General features: G+C 40.3%; 2 protein-coding genes across 2 annotated transcripts in view; both read left to right on the forward strand.

Annotated features, from left to right (window-relative positions):
• LOC139285473 (elastin-like) overlaps positions 1 to 10023 on the forward strand; it is a 30320-nt gene extending 20297 nt beyond the window's left edge. Inside the window, exons 6-16 of the mRNA XM_070906040.1 lie at positions 4154 to 4219; positions 4444 to 4515; positions 6739 to 6792; positions 7165 to 7239; positions 7830 to 7877; positions 8007 to 8069; positions 8480 to 8503; positions 8615 to 8689; positions 9456 to 9497; positions 9579 to 9655; positions 9919 to 10023. Coding sequence (XP_070762141.1) covers positions 4154 to 4219; positions 4444 to 4515; positions 6739 to 6792; positions 7165 to 7239; positions 7830 to 7877; positions 8007 to 8069; positions 8480 to 8503; positions 8615 to 8689; positions 9456 to 9497; positions 9579 to 9655; positions 9919 to 10023 — 701 coding nt within the window. The remainder of the gene's footprint in view (positions 1 to 4153; positions 4220 to 4443; positions 4516 to 6738; positions 6793 to 7164; positions 7240 to 7829; positions 7878 to 8006; positions 8070 to 8479; positions 8504 to 8614; positions 8690 to 9455; positions 9498 to 9578; positions 9656 to 9918) is intronic.
• A 2460-nt stretch (positions 10024 to 12483) lies between these two features.
• Positions 12484 to 17109, forward strand: LOC139285474 (elastin-like; the record flags this gene model as incomplete). Its single annotated transcript, XM_070906041.1, is given in 12 exon segments — positions 12484 to 12490; positions 13033 to 13155; positions 13246 to 13323; positions 13425 to 13457; positions 13732 to 13815; positions 13949 to 13990; positions 14226 to 14327; positions 14412 to 14453; positions 15063 to 15152; positions 15356 to 15418; positions 16066 to 16188; positions 17096 to 17109. Coding segments are annotated over 12 exon segments (801 nt in total), but the record flags the coding sequence as incomplete, so codon positions are not given.
• Between the last annotated feature and the right edge of the window lie 445 nt (positions 17110 to 17554).

Here is a 17554-nt window from a genome sequence, read left to right on the forward strand (position 1 = left end):
GCAACCCCTTAGACACCTTCTGGAGAAGAAAGAGCGAGTGGAAAGAGCAAAGGATGGAGAGTCGGGGAGAACAAGAGTAAGAGAAAGAGACTGAGAGCTGAAGACAATGTTTTGATTAATGTCTCTTGTATTCCTCTGGTTCTGAAACAGACGATTACCTTACCTAACCCCAGTAGAGCACGAGCAAGACGTTTCAGTTTTGAGATTGAAACCAGATATTTCTGTTCACACTGGCTCATATCCATCACTTGTACTGGACCTGAGTTCGAGAACATGACTGGTGACTTAAAGAACTAGCCATGCTGTCTGGCCAGTTTTAGTTCAGTGTCAGTCTCCAGTTTAAATACCAATGCACATGACATGGCACAGCAGGAGGCAATGTGGCCTGTCCCTCGTCACATTTTCATTCCTCTGAAAACAAGGCTCCTTCTTTGTCAGAGAAGGTCTAGACTTGCATTTACTTGTGAACCCTCACTGAGATCATTCCTACACCAGCCACCACAAATGAATCACCACTGTTGGGTGATGCTCAATTATTCACTGCCACACCATCCCAAATTTCACCTTGACAACCTGCTGGTGCACTTGTCACTGCACAGCTGTGAAAGCCAATGGTCTTTTCTGAATGGAAACTGGCTAGTAAACCATGTTTCTGTCACACTTAAAAAAATCGAAATGGAGGAAACTATGATGCATTGCAGTCCTGCATCACTTACCTTCCAATTTCCTTGGCCCTCAGTCCTCCCTCCTGTGTAGTATTGGATTTCTGTCCCCTCCATCTTGTATTCAGAGTATTGACCTTTTGTAGGGTTCCTTTGTCCAAAGTCCAAAGGCAGTTTCAAGTGGTCTCTCGAGCTTCCTATTATGCCTTGAGGGTCATCTAGAAAATTAGCCGCTGCATTAGCGTATAGAAATCCTTCAGCTTGTCAGCAATCAACTAAATACTGGGAACAGCACCAAAGAAAAGCGATGATTTGATATCAGGGTCACGGTGCAGTCTTTTCGTGTGTGGTTCATGACAACAAACAACATTGGTGTAGACTTCCAATAATGTGTGAGCTAAGACAGGTCTATTTGTGTGAGCTGACATGCTGTAATGATAGTGCTCCAACAAAAGCATGCTTGTTTGAGCTGACAAGATGGCGTAAATATGGCTAAACAGAGAGCTTTTGCACTAAAACTTTAGCCTCCCAAATATACAATCAGTGGATGGATGCCAAAATGAGAAAGGTCCAGAATTTGTTAGCATGTCCTCTCACTTTGACCCTGAAAACACAACCTCCAGAGTACTATTTTTTTTTTGTCTAGTCATGTCAGAACTTCAGAAAATAACGTTTCTTTTCCTTTCTTCCTTGTCTAAACTTTGTGTCTGCTCAAGGCCGGCACTCATGGTCCCACACACACACAGACACACTCCCCCTCAGGCTAACTCCTGAGCTCAAATCAGAGAGTTGAGCTCAACGTGGCAGGTGCTGGTTGACCCAGAGCCAGGTTGGGTCATGCACATGTGGGCACAGGTGGGCCAGATGATGGATGAATAAGCTAAAGTCTCCACAGTCCTGCCTGTCTTCACTCTCTCTTCATCTTTCTCTTCCAATGACATGCATAATCTCTCTGTTGCAAAGACTGTGCTGTATATTTCCAACACTCACACACACACACACACACACACACACACACACACACACACATACACTTCAGACTGGCCAATGAGACACCAGACAGTACAGTTTTAAAGGAACATTTCAAGCCAAACTCTAATCATTTTAAGGGTTTAAGGCATCAGCAATGTTGCATATGTCTTGTAACTATCTTGTTTTTTGTCAGTTTCCCGTAAATTCCTTAACATTTGTATGGTATGTGGAGCTCACTGATAAAAATTAGATTTGTTGTATCAGCAGAGAGAGAGACAGTGGAAAAGGGAACGCTCTAGATTGGATTTATATAAGAATTGATAACTGTTGTTATTACTTCGAGGTGTGTCTGGGGATGGTTGAGCAATCGTGGAGAATCGAGCTGAAAGCTTTGAAGGAGATGGATTATTGCAAGGGCGCTTAGCTTAGCGTCTGGGCTCGCATTGCATGCTCTGTTTGCCAAGTCCTTGGAAAGGCCAGTGCCCACGTTTGTTTTGACTAGGTCATGAAACTCCACACTTCCATCTTTCTCTCTGTCTCTCCCAGCACATTCCCCCTCTTCGTCAGTATCGTTACCTGCATCATGCAGCTTGTTGGACTCCAAGCACTCATCCTCCAGTCTGATCTGCCCCCCCTCCTTTCTTGTTCAGCTTGTTTCCCATACTTAGTAGCTCTCGCCTCAGACTTTTTGGCTCACAAGTATTGATGGAAACAAGTCCCTTGGTGGACTAGCTTGCTGGCAGTATTCAAATTTCATTCATTACTCCAACACGTTTGTCACTGATTGGGGAGTTTGTTCAACTCACAGCTTCTTTTAACACTACTCTGAGAAATGCAACTCTAAAACATGGAGGCTCATATGTTAGTCCTAGAAAATAGAAATATCACTTTGGCAGTTAAGTTCAATTTATGAATCCAGATTTGAATAATAACTCACTTTTTCCATATCCATTGAAAAGTATTAGCCTATACTTGAAGTATAGTGTTATTTATGTTTTATAATGTCAGACAAATCAAAGGTTAACAATGTTAGGCAGAGTTTTCCTGATGTATTGAATTACCTTTTTTAATTTAATTTGGACATTTTTGACATGTCACTCCTGTAGGAAGTGGTAGCAGTTGGTCTTCACTGCTTATTTGCTTTTCTGTTTATTATTAAATCCAAGCAACGCAAGCCTTCAGTTAAAATTATTTTCCAATTTTAAGTCTTCTAATCTAAATGTACATGTGTCAAGATTTACGGCTGAGATAAAACATAATTTGGTTCAATATTCTTTAGGGTTAGGGTTAGGGTTTTATGTTGGTAGCTGTTAAATGTTGTTAGCTGTACAGTGGGCTCCACTTTCCCATTTGTGCTCCCAACTTTAACCCATAAGAACCCAGACCCATTTCCCCTCAAAGGAAAATTATGGGGAGTACACCAAAGACCAAGTGGACCACATTGAAGACATTTCTGATGGGGTTTTTTATACTACCCCTTAATGTCAAAGATCTGTGATGTTACATATACGTTACATTGGGCGTTTATGGTAAATTTACTTGTTTTATTGTTTTATATTAATTTGTTCAAGAAATATGGTCAAAACAGGTTGACTGTATACAGGACACACTATTAAAGCATTAGAATCGTTAAATGGGTTTTAACTTACCTTTAGCATCAAAATACAGGCTTTTTGAAATTAGTTGCTTCCTTCACTTGTGTTTACATGTCACACCACCATTTTGAAAAGGTCCCGACCTGACATGACCATCACATCAGGATGTTTCGTATATGTCGCTTAAGGACTTAATGAGTTAAGATCAAGCACAAAGCTGTATAAGGAAGATTCTGGGGCCTTTGAAGTGTGTGTTACACTGGTGTCACCATGGGTTCTTATGGGTTAAAGATCATCCAATTTCTTTCAATCCATGAGCAGGTGGTTATTCCACGTCCTTTCCCTCTTTCCACATTTTTTACATTTCCATATCTTCTTCTCACATTTTTTTGTCAGCAAGCAGAAACCCAAGCTGGGATATGACTTTATTCATGCGTCAAATCAAAGCCAAAAGCTTTTGCCGCCCATACATACGTTTGGGGCTTTTGGTCTCAGAAAGAAGAGACTGCTCCCTCCAGTGTTAAGAATACAGCATAACCAGATGGGCAACCATTTTTGATGTTTTGTCTATTATGTTTCTTAGTCAGAGGGGGTCAGCTCAAGCCCAAGGTGCTGTCCTTGGCTCTAGAAACATAGATGTGAGTGTTTTCAATCAAACTTAATTAACCACACATGATATTGTGTCATATTTCATGTGCTTTATTTTTTATTTTTTCAAATGTACAGTACGTAGTACTTGTAGGTTCTGGAAAATGTTTTTATGTAAGATTGAGTGATGGGTTATTTATATTGAAGGGTAACTACAGCTGAATAAAGCACTAGTAACTCATTATGAAGAAGTCTGCTTCTCTTCTTTGACTGTCCTGTAATTCTCACTCTTTTTCATTCTCTCTGCTCTATTGCCTACTGTCTATTCCCATCCAGGTTATGGCAATCTAGGAGTCGGTGGTCTTGGAGGTGGTGGTCTGGGAGCTGGAGGCCATGGAGGAGGTGAGTATTGAGACTGGAATAGGTGGTGTATATAAGCAAAAGTGTAACATCTAGTTCACAGTAGGTTAGAACATTATATTCTCAGTATAACAACATGCATTTTAAACCACTCTCATAAGGTTTCACACCAAAGGTCTAAATTGTCTTTGAAATTGTGTTTGAAAGTTAACACTACACTATAAGCCAGCACACTCACTCACCATTGCTCCTTTGGTTTCATTTAGGTGGTTATGGTGGATATGGTGGAGGCACTGGAGGCTTTTTTCCAGGAGCTGGACAGAAGGCTGCCAAAAGAGGTACAGCAGAAGTCTGGTTAGAAAAGTAACATCACAGTTTCCTGTAAAGGGATGATACCAGTTGATTGATGCCATGAATTGAATGATTGGTTGATTCTATGTTCTATAATGTGTGTATATATATATATATATATATATATATATAACCCCATAATGGCATCCTTTTCTGCCCAAAGTTATGTCTGTCTGGGCTAACTTTAGGGGCCGTCATGAGTTATGAGTTATATGTATCTTTCAGCTCTCATGTAAGACCCAGGGGACCCTTTATAATGAGTACTGTATTTAGCATCACCCCCTCTATGGCAGTCCCCTTGTGTACTTGTGCCTCTGGTGGAGCAGACTTCTCTTAAGTTCTTGGCTGCTTACAGTGTATTTACACTGGATAGATGTTGCTTTAGCTGATCTGATCATATAATTTGTAAAAAAAACAACAACTAAGATTTTGAAGATATCAATTACACTAGAACACAGCAGACATTTGATGTTGGTTTCTTTCTTGTTGTTTTGATAACTATGATTGATGTGTGCATCAGCTATTTACTGCAGGTTTGAATCCTGACATCAGTGGAGCACTTTTTTCCTGGATTTCTAAACAAGCATTCCTTCAAAAGAGTCAAAAACTGGCTCTGTGACTATGATGGAAACTGGGGCTCATCAAACATGATGATGATTGGTTGTTGGAACAAAAACACTGATCATGTTCCACTTACTTGTTTTCAGTTGTTTGTTTTAATGCATGCAGTGATATTTTGTGGCTTTCCACTCTCAGTTTCAACCTTTCAGTAAAAAATGCCTCAAATTCCAGGTACCAAAGTTTGGTTCTTGTATTTCTTTTCTGGTAAAAGATCCCCGTAGAGGTGGAATGGCCACAGCGTGCCATTTAGAAAGATTATCTCTCACTCATGTTAAATGACCGTTTGTGTGATTTATTGCAAACTCCAGCGAAGGTTCAAATTTGAAACATGAGTTATCAGTATAGGTGTCATCCACATGAACTGTTTTCACTATCATTTCAACTGGACAAATGTTCAACTTGGTTCAAGCATCGTCCGACACTAAAATCACTTGCAGTTGTTTTCTGAGACAACAACATAAAAAACCACAACGAATACTGCTGAAATTCTGGTTGTCGTAATCACTGATCGTAAGCTGATTCTTGGCCTGATGTCAGTCTGTTGTACAAACTTGAACTGTGCTGAATACTGACACAAAGCTTTTTCAAACTCTGAGAGGTCGGCATGCTTGCATGTTATGTGAAAGCCAAAATGAATGTTTTGCGTCAATGGTAACTCAGCATGGAAAACACTGTTTGGCAAACACATGTACATTTTTATCACATACCTGCAAACCTTGCACAGTTTGAACTTCAGCAGAGCCCAGTGTGACCTTGAAGTCTGTGCTTTGTATGTGCACATGGCTTGCTTTAAATTAGGCAGGCTGATTAAGAGTGGACTCAGGAGGGCCCAATCATGGCCAGAGCTGTACTATGGCAAAGAGCCTACTCTTAAGTATTGGTTGGCAATGACAAAACTTCAGTCCCTAGAATCAGTCTGTACTCTTTTCATGACACTCAAAATAACGATTCATTCCTCAGAAAGAGCACAGATAAAACAAAACATTCCCTTGCCAAACTTTTCCTCACCAAATCTCCCAGGCCACATACTTACAGGCAGTGCGCAACGTCTGTCCGGCAAAGTATGGGGAATTTAAGATTAAAAAATGTTTAAAAGAATAAAAATAGATTAAACAAATACACAGTGTGTTTTATCCTGCTGCCAAGCTCCCTTACAAGTGAAGCTGACAGCTCATTTCCTGCCCGAGGGCATAGCCAAAGAAATGAGGCATTTGATGAGGCAAGGCAAATGCCATGCATGCTGGCTGCCTCTCCTGATTAGATTAAAAGTCATGGCCAAAGCCATGTTGCTTTTGATCATGGGGTGATGACAGACTAGTAGGGCCAGATTAGCTGCTCTCAATACCAGTGGGTAGTCTAAGGATCTGGCTCCCTGCTGAAGAAGTCAAGTTTGGCACAAGCCATTCACCTGCTCATTAATCCTTTTAAGTATCACAGGGCCCTCTAGTGGTCATGGGATATACTACTATAGAATACTTGTGTGTTCATTACTCCTATGTGTGTTAATGACTCCAGCTTAAATGAATGTGAGTATAACCTCGAGCCTGAAATTGTATATTTATGTTTTTTATGTCTTGATATTCAAACAGGGACAGGTGGAGGTCCTGGAGGCACAGGAACCGGAGCCGCAGTGCCCGCTGGAGGCAAGACACAACACATCTTTCTGCCCATTTTCTTATTTTTTATTTTATTTTGCACTGTTTATGTTATCATACTAGTAGTCATACTGTGATTTCTGCCTCCCATGGACACCATGTAACCATTCCCTTTAATACTTTGGGAAAATAACTCATTTCCACTGAGCCAATTTGGGCTCCAAACATCATACTTTTTCTAATGTAATAAAGTAAAAATTTTAAAGAGAGCAGTTAACAGTGTTGCGAGTCCTCAGGAGGCAGAAATCACAGTTGTTTGGACTCAGCACTTGGACAAGTAAGATGTGCATATGTTTTTCACACTGTATATTTGTCATTGTCCGTTCGATGAGCCAAGTAACATTTAATCTTTTTTTTCAGTACCTGTTATTCCTCAGACAGGCCTTCCAGGAGGGGCTGGTGGTGGTGCTGGAAAGAAAGCTGCCAAAGTGCCAGGTTTTGTAGACTCAACAATAAAGTCACAAGACTAGAGGCAGACAGGATGCACTTCACATCACATAACAGAACCACCATATCTTCAAACAAATACATACATACAGTACTGCAACTAAAATAAACGTAACTTTATTTATATTGGACTTTAGAGTCGATCCAATATTCTACATACAGTATATATACTAATATACATATAGTCATGTTATATGTTTTCCTTAGGAAATCTTTAAGTGTCAGATCTCCTCTCTTATCTCTTCTGTGCTAGTATGAGGCTATGACAATTTTAAATTTAAACATCCAATATTATAATGTCTCTTCAATAGAGGATTTCAATGAACAATGAATAAGCTAAAAAGTAGCTAGTTTTGTAAGATGCCAGCAGCACCTGCCTGGCTTTGCTGTATCCTGTCTGGCTCTTGTTGTAGTGTTTTGTCATAATGATTGACCAGCATATAATTTTCCTGGTCAATGCTGTCATGAATGTTTAAAGTAAAAGACAGATCATTGCTGCTCATGCGTGCCAGATCCCTCTCACAATTTTTCAATGTGAATGCAGAAGTGCAGTAATATCCTCTCATTGACTGTGGCAGGTGTGGGTGTGCCTGGACTTTACCAAGGTGGACTGGTGCCAGGACAAGGTCTCTTTCATTGATTAACCTCAGGCACTATTTGTCAATTGTTTCACCATGTGAATGGTCAGTGCTTTTGCAAACAAGTACTGTACAGGGATTTAATGTGGCTTTTTTGGTTGCTTATGGCTCCTTCAGGGTTTGGTGGACGTGGAGTTCTGCCTGGGGTGGCCACTGGCACCGACCTGAATCCTAAATCAAGTAAGATTTTGAATTTCTTTCAATGCCATTGAATGCCACTTGTATTTTTCTTTTTGAAAACTATTTTTATTGCCTTTGTTTAAAAAAGCAAAAACATGGGGAACACATCAGTTCTACAAAGGCGAAACAATAGAAAAATATAATATATAATATACACAATACTTCAGCAGCTAATAATACAAAGATATCTTCAATGGAACACAAAGAAAAACAAAAGATAAATTAATAAATACATGAAAGAGCTTATCCAAAGAGTAATGGACCACAATGTTACAGAGTCTATTTAGTTTCGAGGCCAGTGTTCAGTTTGCTGTGTTTGCTTCATTGCTGAAATGTTTAGAATATACATTAAAAAAATGATCTTTCATGTGTGTGTTTGATTGGATAATTGGATAATTTTTCTTATGCAGTTGGAGGGGGAGGCCAAGGACCGGGTAACTTTATTTATTTGATTATTGCTGCATTACACACATAAATTTCTATTTTTGTCAGTACTATTGCTATTAGCTGATCAGGATTATAAATAATTTCCTTTGTCACTGGAGGCCGTGGGTATGGTGGACCGATGCAGCCAGGAGTGTTCCACGGATACCCCCTCAAATCACCCCTCAAAGTGCAAGGTGTGAATCTAGACAGTCACTGTGTTATTCAGAAGTTGCATTCTGTTCATATGATATATGTTCATAGAGACTATTTGATCTTTGTCGATGTTGTAGTTCTTCTTTCTCCAGCATACAGACAGTCTTACTCACCTTAAGTGAATTATGATTTTTTTTTTCTTACGTTTTTCTAATTTCACAGCTGTAAGATCACCGAAATGGCAGTTCTGCCGGTTATTTTCTGGCATCTTTGCCTATACTTGATGGCTGAGGAGATAAAGATGGTAAAAATGGAACAAGAGAGAGAGAGTGGCCAGGCATTTGAGTTGTAGCTAAATCCAAACCAGGGGGTTTCAGGGTACATGGAATATGTTTTGAATTAAATTGTTTTTATATTTGGACATCTGAAGAATTTGATCTACTGTACATCTGTATATGAGAACTACTATCTAAAGATAAAGAAGACCTGCCCATCGGTTATTTCTGAATAAAGACTGTGATGGAGGCTAAACAGGCTGCGGACAGATTCAGCACCACTGCAGACAGACACCGCAGACAGTTGCAAAAAATGCAACAAAGCATAATTCTGCTGTAGCAATGAACTACTTGGCTTATCTTAACTTTTACTAACGTCTTCAGTGGATAAATGTAGTCGTGAACAGCTGTGTTCATTTATTTTAAAGGGACATGAACTCTTTGAGCAATCAAGTCAAATGAACAGCATTCAAAACAATTACACTGCATTTTAAAGTAAAACCTCATCATCTTCTCTCATTTTTCTCTTTAGGTGGCTATGGAGCAAAACCTGGAGGTGGCAAGCTACCTTTTGGTACAAATACTTTTTTACAGTTTTGCAAATATTTGGTGTATCAGTGGAAATCCAAGGGTTAATGACATTACAATGTTTCAGGTTACGGCGGCTTTGGTAATGGTGGCATTGGACTTCCAGGAGGACAAGTTGGCCCTGGGTCAAGGCCTGGTTATCCTGTTGGAACTGGTGTGTGTTTTTACGAACATACTGTTAATTGATATTGAGTAGAAAGGTAGAAAAAATGCCTGATGTATTTTTCTTTCTGCAGGAGTGGGGCCCGGGGGCATTTCACCTGCACAGGCTAAAGCTGCCAAATATGGTAGCCTACCTCATCATTACCAAGACAATGCTTTCCTGTCAAGAAAAACATGATACAAGTCGTGTAACATCAGCACAGAACATATTTGTGTCTTACTAAAGTCTGTGCTCTCTGCTCCAGGTTTGGGTGGTGCTGGTGGTGTTGGTGGTGTTGGTGGTGCTGGAGGGGTTGGTGGTTTTGGTGGCACTGGTGGACTGTATCCAGGGCAGCTGCCAGGAGGTATAATATCAAGCAAAGTCTATAGCCATGCTAGCGGCCCCATGAGCTATACATTGTCAGATTTCATTTTTCAGTAAATTAGTACTATCATCCAAATATGTCACTCTGTACCAAAGACATTGCCACTCCTTGAGCCTCACTAGCATTGCTTATAAATACGAATTTACTTAATTTACTATGCTCTTTGGTTTATGTACTTTAGTTGTATTTTATCATACGCATCCCTATCTTTAATTATTTTACAGCAGGATATGGAGCTGGATCCAAAGCTGCTAAATACGGTGAGAACCTTCATGTTTTTGTGAATCATGGAAACATATTTAACCCATAAGAACCCATGGTGACACCAGTGTAACACAGTCCCCAGAATCTTCCTTATACAGCTTTGTGCTTGATCTCAACTCATTAAGTCCCTAAGCGACATATACGTAACATCCTGGTGTGGTCGTCATGTCACAGTTATGTGACTGTGACAGGTCGGGACCTTTTCAAAATGGTGGTGTGACATGTAAACACAAGTGAAGGAAGCAACTAATTTCAAAAAGCCTGTATTTTGATACTAAAGGTAAGTTAAACCCATTTAACGATTCTAATGCTTTAATAGTGTGTCCTGTATACAGTCAACCTGTTTTGACCATATTTCTTGAACAAATTAATATAAAACAATAAAACAAGTAAATTTACCATAAACGCCCAATGTAACGTATATGTACCATCGCAGATCTTTGACATTAAGGGGTAGTATAAAAAAAACCCATCAGAAATGTCTTCAGTGTGGTCCACTTGGTCTGTGGTGTATTCCCCATAATTTTCCTTTAAGGGGAAATGGGTCTGGGTTCTTATGGGTTAAAATCATATTGCCACACATCTTTTTTCACATTATCCATTCACTCATCCTGTAAGTAGCTGAGAGGCATATCTCAAGTACTTGTTTCGTATGTTACATTATGTTGACCTGTTTGTTTTACTGATGTTCCCTGGACAGGGGGAGTACCAGGAGGTGTACCAGGGGGAGTACCAGGAGGTGTACCAGGAGGAGTACCAGGAGGAGTACCGGGAGGTGTACCAGGGGGAGTACCAGGAGGAGTACCAGGGGGTGTACCAGGGGGAGTACCAGGAGGAGTACCAGGAGGAGTACCGGGAGGTGCACCACTTGGAGTACCAGGAGGAGTTCCAGGATTTCCAGTGTTTGGTGGATATTCACCAGCAGCTAAAGCTGCTAAATATGGTATGGTGTAGAAGTGGCATTATCATCTGAGCTTTTTTCAACTTAACATTATGAGCATATTCATGTTTTGTCTTGCACTATCTTGGCCATATGCACTGAAGGACTAGGAGGCACAGGAGGACAATTAGGAACCGGAGGACTAGGAGGCACAGGAGGACAATTAGGAACCGGAGGATATGGAGGACTGGGAGGAGGTGGAGGATATTCTTCTGCTGCCAAAGCTGCTAAATATGGTATGGGAGTTTTTTTGTTAACTAAAGACAAAATCCAATTCAAAATAATAATTTAATTATTAATATTATAATAATATATACTTTTTTTTCATCCAAGTGTCTCTTGCAAAAGAGATCCTGATGTCATTACCTGATTAATTAAAGGTTATACTCGCACTATGTATACTATGTAGATGGAGAACTTGTTTCCATCAGCCAATCAAATTACCCTCATTTCAACCCATATTTGCAGTAACGTCACCGTTCGATCATGGGCAGACTGTAAACAACAACCTACATTAGCTTCCCTGCTGAAGACTCCTTCTTATCTAACTTGTAAACATGAACTTGTGTCTTATCCTGCACGTTAGCTTGTTGTACAGGCGACCAATCAAACATTCAACAGAGAAAAGTGCACAGCTAGCATGAGGTAATTAGCTGGTCAGCTGCAGGACCTTAAACAGCATATAAACGTACCTGCTAATGTCACTTCGGTCCATATAGATGCTGGTGTGGTCCTTACTCTTCAATATCACAGCTAACAACACACTGCTCATGACTTGTAGGCTACAATGCAATTTGTTTACTTTACTTTTACTCAGACCGCAGGCTCCTGTCAGTCAAACACAGACAGCCCCTGAGATGAAAAAGAGTATTTCTGATATTTCCCCAAATAATGTTTCTTCCTTAATAGGAAAAACATTCATAATGGATGACGTAATGTAATTTCAGTTGGACTGAGGTCTGTAACTGTGAACATGGTCAGCTCTCAGATAATACAGATGTCTGACTTTGTGGACTCATCAAATGTTTAATTAATCCATGCTGCTTACATGAAAATTCAAATTTAATTATTTGTGACGGCGGTAATTGTTCTAATCTTTACATGAAATGGCTCATTAGATAAACTTGTTTTCCACAGGAGTAGGGGGTCTTGGAGGAACAGGAGGACTGGGAGGCGCAGCAGGACTGGGAGGAACAGGAGGATTGGGAGGTGGAGGATACTCTGCTGCTGCCAAAGCTGCTAAATACGGTAATTATAGATTCCTATTATCAAATCTCAGAACTTGTTATATGGTTCCTGTGGGTGTTTCTGAATTCTTAGCAGCAGTGCACAGTGATGTGTGAGGCAGAGAATACCAAAGGTCAGGCACTAGGCCACGTAAGAAACCTGAAAGGGGCTGAGATTGAATACAGAGGGGCTGAGGGGTTGAGAGGCAATAGTCTGGCTGTTGTATGGTTTATTTTACAGCTTTGGCATCGCTACCTTTGAAACACCCAACAACCTGCCATTGCAACTTAAACAGAGCCTGATTGATTATACTTTCAGATGCTAAGCCAGAGAAATAGAGGTGATGTTGCCTAAATCTGCTTATGTAGTATGCACAGAAACAGGGGAAGGCTCACTTTGGCTGAGGGGTTGTTTTTAGTACTAACTGTAGCAATTTTAAGGTCTGCTCAGGGACAAAAGAGCATAAAATACTTGTTCTTAATTGTTTTAAATACTCTAAATGTAATTTCCAGCGAACTCTCTCCAAATGCTAGCTTTACATGGAAATAAATTTGTCTTTTAAGGAGCAGGGGGAGTAGGAGGAACTGGAGGACTTGGAGGAGCAGGACTGGGAGGAACAGGACTAGGAGGAACAGGAGGACTGGGAGGTGGAGGATACTCTGCTGCTGCTAAAGCTGCTAAATATGGTAAATGGAATTCAATCTCTGGAAAAATAATCCAAAATTTAGCATTTTAAGTGAGTGTGCGTGATTGCATGATATATTTTTGCCTTAAAGGTCCGGGTAGTGCAGGGGTAGTTCCAAGTGGTGGTGCAGGAATTCCTGGAAGGGTCCCATTTTTACCAGGATATGGATGTAAGCATGCCCCACAGACTTTTTGATCTACATGAGTAACAAACGAGACATTCTAGGATCACTTTTTCGATCTAACCTCTTCTGGGCCTGTTGTGTTGCAGCTTTGGCGGCTGGTGCTAAACCTCCTAAATATGGTGAGACTGTGATTGCCATTTGACATAGTGTAATGATGACCATGTCATAAGGTGTAGCCTTTCTCTTACGCAGTGCGGACCTACTCACCGACTTTTATGTAGAACATACTGTTACATAAATCAAACATTTTGGAAAATTGCACCTTGAATACATTAATAGATTTAATTTGGTTTGCTAAAATGATGGCAGTAGATGACCAATACATTCTGGCCATTGTAATCTTTCATTCACTACAGTGTAAGGGTGATTAGTTCTTTATTCCCTCCCCAACAGGAGTCCCAGGAGCAGGCCTAGGAGGAGGTGGAGTTCCAGGTGGAGCAGGACAGGTACTTCCTGGTGGTGGCGGCGGCTATGGTGGTAAGTTGTTAAATTGATATATCAGTGTAGACATAATGAACAATGAAAGTGCTTCTGCTGTTTCCTTCCTTTTCCTTAATTCAATATGATTTAATGAATTCTCACTCACAAACATTATTTTGCTTCCTGACAGGTTATGGAGCTGGTGCTGGAGTCAAACCCCCAAAGTATGGTAAGATGTCTTCTTTAAGTGGTTTTTTGATTCATTTGAATGAATGAATCATCTTAATGCTTTCTGGACCTTAGGCCACATGTTCTTCATGCAATGAAGATACTAATGTGGTAGAGCCTGGTAAGAAAAATTAAAAGGTTTACTCATAAATATGTATAAATGTATTCTGATAGGTGGGGTACAGTTTTCAATAATTACTGTAACTCATCTTATTTATTATTAGATTTTATTCTCTGTTTCCCTTAAATAGGCATTGGAACCGGAGGACTGGGGGGAGCTGGTTTAGTACCAGGACTAGGAGGTGGACAATATTCTGCTGCTGCAAAAGCTGCTAAATACGGTAGGTGAAATGAGCACACAAACATCCATATCACAGGTTCAGTGACATTTTACTGTTGCAACCTGCTCTGTTTCCCTTGAATAGGCGTTGCAACTGGAGGACTAGGGGGGACAGGAGGAGGAGCTGGTCTAGTACCAGGACTAGGAGGTGGACAATACTCTGCTGCTGCAAAAGCTGCTAAATATGGTAGGTGAAATGAGCACACAAACTCTTCACATATTCAGAGACATTTTTATGTGAATAAGCTAATTCTGATAGGGAGGGTACAGTACAAAACAAATCTGCTTTCTCACTTACTTTATCTTACCCTACTTATTATTAGATTTTTTTTACTGTATATAACTGTACACCTTCAGTGGGAGACTCATTCCTCCCAAATGTACAACTGAGCGCCACAGGAAATCATTCCTGCCTGTGGCCATCAAACTGTTCAACTCCTCCCTCTGAGTGTCAGACACAATAAACAGACTGGAAATCTTCTACATATACTGCAATACATACATATATATATAGACATATATACATTGCTGTTTTATATATTTTTTACTTTTATTTTTCACTTAAATATTGTAAATGTTTATATTTTTATTTTATAAATATTTATTTTCTGCTTTCTAATCTTGAATGGGAGCACCAGTACTGTACAATTCCCCCCCCGGGGATCAATAAAGTATTTCTGATTCTGATTCTAATGATGCACCCTGCTCTATTTCCCCCGCCTCCCAGGAACAGGAGGACTGGGAGGCGGGGCAAGAGGAGTTCCTGGTCTAGTACCAGGACTAGGAGGTGGACAATACTCTGCTGCCTCAAAAGCTGCTAAATACGGTATAATAAAGAAGCACACAAACACAAATATCACACATTCAGAGACATTTAGTGGTGTATAACTTAATTCTGATAGGATCAGTACAATTTTCAATAATTACAAATCAATTTTTCTTACTTACTGTAACTCATCCTACTTGTTTTATACTAGATTTTATTAACAGTAAACTAATGACGCAACCGGCTCTGTTTCCCTTAATTAGGCGTTACAGGAGGAGCAGGATTAGGAACCGGAGGAGTACCTGGTCTAGTACCGGGACTAGGAGGTGGACAATACTCTTTTCTATAATAATAATCTATTTTCTCACTTACTTTATCTTATCCTACTTTTTATTAGATTCTATTCATTAGTGTGTAAACTACATTACATTTTCTTGTATATTAACTGCTCAGCCACTGTGCGAAGGAAACAAATTTCGACCATCTGGATCTGCAATCTCATTCTTTTGGTCATTACCCAAAGCTCCTGACCATAGGTGAGGGAATGTAGATCGACCGGTAAATCGAGAGCTTAGGTCAGCTAAGGTTTAACCCAACTATGCAGCACCAACTCTGGCTCCTTACCCTCCTTACGTATGTCTGTAGTGCCTGTTTTCATATCCTGGGGTCAGTATGCCGAGACCTCTGCCTTCGCCGACTGCCCAACTTGCAGCTGACCCTTACATCCAGCATAGCAGGTGGTGGACCCACTTTGGGTGTCTGACTGGGTCCCATGGGTGTAGGCTTGGCAATCAGGCACCGTCATGAAGTCACCATTTCACCATTTTGTTTTGGAATAGCTCTTAGTCACACCCTCACCTGATTTAACTCTGTGATTCTCATCTGCAGACAAACTTTTACAGAATCTGTTTGTATTGTAATGTAGCAGATAACAGTGGCTTCAATTTGTTGACCTCATGCGTTCCTCTAGCAGGAGGCGTCACTGGAGTAGGACTTGGCGTGCCAGGAGCTACCCCACGTACAGCTGTCAGCGTTGTTCCAGATGGTTCTGCTGTTGTACCACGTGGTACAGGTGTTCCTGGAACTCCTCGACCAGGTACAGTGAAATGCCAATACTCTGCTTTTACTGTACACACATTTACCCATGTATGCTTTTGCAGTAGTTATATTCAGCATATGGAAGTAAGAAGGAGAAGTGCCATTTCTACTTATATTTGGCAATTGCACTCTACCTTGGGGTGACTGCATCAGTACTGTGCCATCATTTATTCACCCATTTGCTGCCCAAAAAGCTCACATGTTTGTATTGCTAGTGCTTACAGCTATTGACCCCCTCTAGCTTACAGCCTCCCAGCTGTGGCAGTATCAAAGTCCACCTTACAGCTACTGCCTTTTCTAGTCTCTCTCACTCCGAGCCTTACAATGTACAATGGATGAACCTGGAACCTGTTGTCTTTTGGCAGAGCCCACGTCTATTGCTGCAGAGGTCCCGCGTCCCAGTAAGACTTGCTGTTTGCATGAAACCTTTGGCCATGAAGGGAAATCTGTGTTGTTTAATACATATCAAATTGTAGTAGAATGAATTTTTGAATTTTCTGATTTTTACCTTAATGTGAGTTGATCTTCTCAAATATTGTTTGGAGAGACTGTAGAAAACATACATAAACATACATTAATGATTTTGAATTAAGTTAAATTCTTCTTCATCCCTCGACTGTAAAGACAGGCACTTTTCAATTACTTCTTTCAGTATTACGCATGATCTAACAAGTGAATTTGGTGTTTTTTTGCCACCAGCTGTCAGATACAAGAACATTTACATATGACAGCTGTGCCTCAGACATAATCCTTAAATGTCAGGCTTCATGTAGTGCTGAAAGAGAGGTTGATTTAGCCTGCCTGGTTCACTGCCACTCCTCCATTATGATGTCAGCTGTGGCCACAGGTTGTCTCTTTGTCTCAGCAGTACTTGTCTTGTGCTCTCCTTTCCTTTTTACTAACAGCTCACTTTGCTTGATGGATTACTTTCATGCATATAATAACTGTCATTTTTGGATAATGGAAAATGAACTCATTGAGAAGACATTCAGAGGGTAGTGATAGATTAATGCTGGAACATCGCCTTCCCTTATTTTATTCCTCTTAGATGTCTACAGAAGTTTGTTTTGACAATATAAATGCTTGCACTCACTTTTTCTACAGCAGGGGATTTTTGTGATATTTCCAGGGTTTAAATGTCATAAAACCATTGCCAGGAAAGTCACACGGTAATAAAGTGACATTAGGTCTACAGATTTATATAGTTATGTATGTATATGAACTGTGAAGCCCCTGCTATAGAATACTACCTTTCAGTCGATGGTTGTTTTGTATGTCTTGTCTTTTCTCGTCATGTTTGTTTTGTTATCTTCCTGTTGTTCCTGTTTGTTTTTCCCATATCTTCCTTTTATAGTTTCATCATT

Source organism: Enoplosus armatus, chromosome 5 (genome assembly GCF_043641665.1).
Source record: "Enoplosus armatus isolate fEnoArm2 chromosome 5, fEnoArm2.hap1, whole genome shotgun sequence".
NCBI classification, from domain to species: Eukaryota; Metazoa; Chordata; class Actinopteri; order Centrarchiformes; family Enoplosidae; genus Enoplosus; species Enoplosus armatus.